This window comes from Rhinoderma darwinii, chromosome 1 (genome assembly GCF_050947455.1).
Source record: "Rhinoderma darwinii isolate aRhiDar2 chromosome 1, aRhiDar2.hap1, whole genome shotgun sequence".
Classification (NCBI taxonomy): Eukaryota; Metazoa; Chordata; class Amphibia; order Anura; family Rhinodermatidae; genus Rhinoderma; species Rhinoderma darwinii.
The window spans coordinates 626,010,925-626,014,074 of NC_134687.1; the positions used below are offsets into that span (position 1 = coordinate 626,010,925).

A 3,150-nucleotide genomic window follows, 5' to 3' on the forward strand; every position below is an offset into this window, starting at 1 on the left:
TACTCCGGCTTCCAATTTGGGTCCTCCACAGCTTAAGGTAATTAATCTGTCTCAACACTCACTCACATCAAGTGACATGTCTCTTTTGGAAAGGGGGTTAACTTTTTCCCCCGCCTCTTCTTTTGATCATTTTTCAGCAGTAAAGGATCTGCAACTCTTCGGCAGATCTCTGATTTTTAAAAAATGGTACTTTAGAGAGGAGGACAGTATCTTTACGACAGTACAAGAAAAGGAGACATTGCGTATTTTAGAAGAGTTACTTGATCAAGATGAGAGTACATCCCGAGGTAAGATACCATCATGTATTAGGAATAAGTCAACCAAATTTCCCCCTTTGTCCATTTGTCCAGCAGTTGACCTATTCGTCAAACTTGTTTCTAAGGATTGGGGTATCATACCTAGTGGCATCGATCATGACAATCTGAATCGGTCCGAGCGAGCAAGTCTCAAGAAAATGAAAGCTTGGGACGATATTTTGATAAAACCGGCGGATAAGGGGGGTAACGTGGTACTTTGGCCCCGCCAATTATACATTCATGAAGCTAACCGCCAACTAAGGAATATAACGTGTTATCAAAAGCTTACTTACAACCCCTTGTCTTCCTTTAGATCAAAGTACTATGGAATTTTGCAAAATGCTGTGGCAAAAGGCACTATTACAAAACCTTTGAGTGAGTCTTTATTCGTATCAGACCCTACTATACCAACGATGTACTTATTGCCCAAAATTCACAAGGATGCCAAGAACCCACCAGGTAGGCCTATTATTTCGGGCACCGGAGGCCTTATGGAAAAAGCATGTAGGTGGATTGATTTTCATCTGAAACCCCTTGTTGAGTGTTTACCATCCTATTTGCGTGACTCTGCCGATCTTTTATTGAAGGTCGAGGGGATTCACATTGATTCAGATCACTTATTAGTCACATGTGATGTTGAATCCCTTTATACTAGCATCCAACATAGCGATGGTCTACATGCAGTCAAGAGTTTCCTATCCATGAGTGACATTGAAGGTGAAATTTCTCAACTCATATTGCTGTTGTTGGATTTCACACTCAAACATAATTTTTTCACCTTCAATGGATCGTTTTTCCTACAGCTCCAGGGGACGGCGATGGGGGCAGCCTGTGCACCCTCATATGCCAATCTTTTCCTGGGGCTGTGGGAGAGAGATCTTTTCCTGTCAGATCATGGGCCGTCAATGAGTCGTGTCCCCTTTTGGGCACGGTTCATTGATGACATTTTCATGATCTGGCAGGGCACTCCTGAAGATCTTTCGGATTTCATTAAAGTTCTGAATTGTAACCTACTTAATATCAAACTCACATATAAGTGGAGTTACTCTAAGGTCGATTTTTTGGACATACTAATCAAGAAAGATGGCAATGGTTTCTTACAGACGGATTTATACCGTAAGGAAACCTCAACCAACTCACTTTTGCATGCCACTTCATCGCACCCTCGCCATACTATCGATGCTATTCCAGTGGGTCAATTTTTACGTGTAAAGAAAATTTGCTCTACCAATGAAGATCTCAAATTTCGCTTTAAAGAACTAGGCGACAGATTTACTCAAAGGGGTTACAGTCAACGCAGTATACGCAAAGCTCGGGATCGAGCGTCTAAGACCAACCGACAACAACTGTTGCAAGTTACCCAAAGGTCGGGCACAGAACCTAAGGTGAGATTTGTTACCACCTTCAATTCTCGGTGGACAGAAATGCGTAGTGTCCTGTATAAATTCTGGCCTATATTGCTGAGCGATCCCACTTTGTCGAAAGTTCTTCCTCCTTATCCTGCCATGGCACCCCGCAGAGCTCCCAATCTGCGTGATGCCATGGTACGTAGCTATCTTTCACCTATTCAACCTGGTAGGGTGTTCGGGACTAAGGGACCTAAATGGGGCTGCAAACCTTGCGGTGACTGCATCAGTTGTCCTAATATCGAACGAATAGGAAATTTCACGGACTCTAGTGGTAAACAAGATTTCAAAATCTGTTGGCCCATATCTTGTGGTACTAAGGGTGTCATATACTATGCTCTCTGCCCCTGTCCGAAAATATATGTAGGTATGACTACCCGTGAGCTTCGGTTGAGGGTAAGGGAACACGTACGGGATATCGAGAATGCGAAAACGGCTGATAATATCGAGCAGCTCAAGACAATCCCTAGGCATTTCCGATCACACCATGCCTGTAACTCCAAGATGCTTAAAATCAGGGGCATTGACCATATTAATCTTGGGATGCGTGGGGGTGATCTCAAAAAATGTTTATTGCAACGTGAGTGCAAATGGATATGGAGACTCCAAACTATGTACCCCGCAGGTCTCAATGAGACCGCTGGATATTCATCGTTTCTCTGACTGTCAGCAGCTTTTAATGGTGTTGGAGTTCATCTTTTTATATAGGATCCTATGTGTTTATATGATTTTAACATTTCTTTATTCATTTACAGATTAGATCTTTGATGTGATTCTCTTCCTTTTATTACTTGGATTCCTTGTTTTCCACTCCTTGGGATGCCAGCATATTTCTCCATCGACTTCGTTTACTCATGATGCGTAGTGACCAGTTATTCATACAAATTTTCATCTACACTTGTGTGTCATCTTGGTTTTTTCATCAATACAACCATTAGTGTAATATTTTGTGCACCTCTAACCTATTTTATTAAAAGATGTTAGATTAAACTTAATTCTATATTGTCACTTTTTCAATATTTATTTACCTCATTTTTGTGCTTATAAACACATACATATAAACGCAATTATTCTTCTCTTTTCTCTGCTATTGCACTGCTCATTCATTGGGCATTATTCACTCTACTCACTTTCACTTACTTTTTCACAACATACACAGACACATACACACATTCCCTCACTTAATATATTTTTTATTTTCATTCATATACTTTTTCTTCACGTATTTTTGTATGTACTCATTATTTATCACCCTACTGACGCAGGAATTTATTTATTATTCATTTTTTCTTGCTTCTAATACTTACGCACTGTTTTTCAGTGCATTTGTCTTCTTCCTCACGATTCATTAAAATTCATTCAGTATCACTTCACGGATCACATTATTTCATCATTTCTTCACCGCAGTGTTATTTAGCATTCATGCTTCTTTAAGTTGTCTTTTGTCA

At 40.3% G+C, this 3,150-nt stretch overlaps 1 protein-coding gene across 1 annotated transcript; it reads left to right on the forward strand.

Moving 5' to 3' along the window:
- Positions 1–206: 206 nt before the first annotated feature.
- Positions 207–2,569, forward strand: LOC142747908 (uncharacterized). Its single transcript, XM_075855023.1, has 2 exons — positions 207–755; positions 1,400–2,569. The coding sequence occupies exons 1-2, from the start codon at positions 738–740 to the stop codon at positions 2,363–2,365; spliced, it is 984 nt and encodes a 327-aa protein (XP_075711138.1). The 5' UTR covers positions 207–737; the 3' UTR covers positions 2,366–2,569.
- Positions 2,570–3,150: the final 581 nt, after the last annotated feature.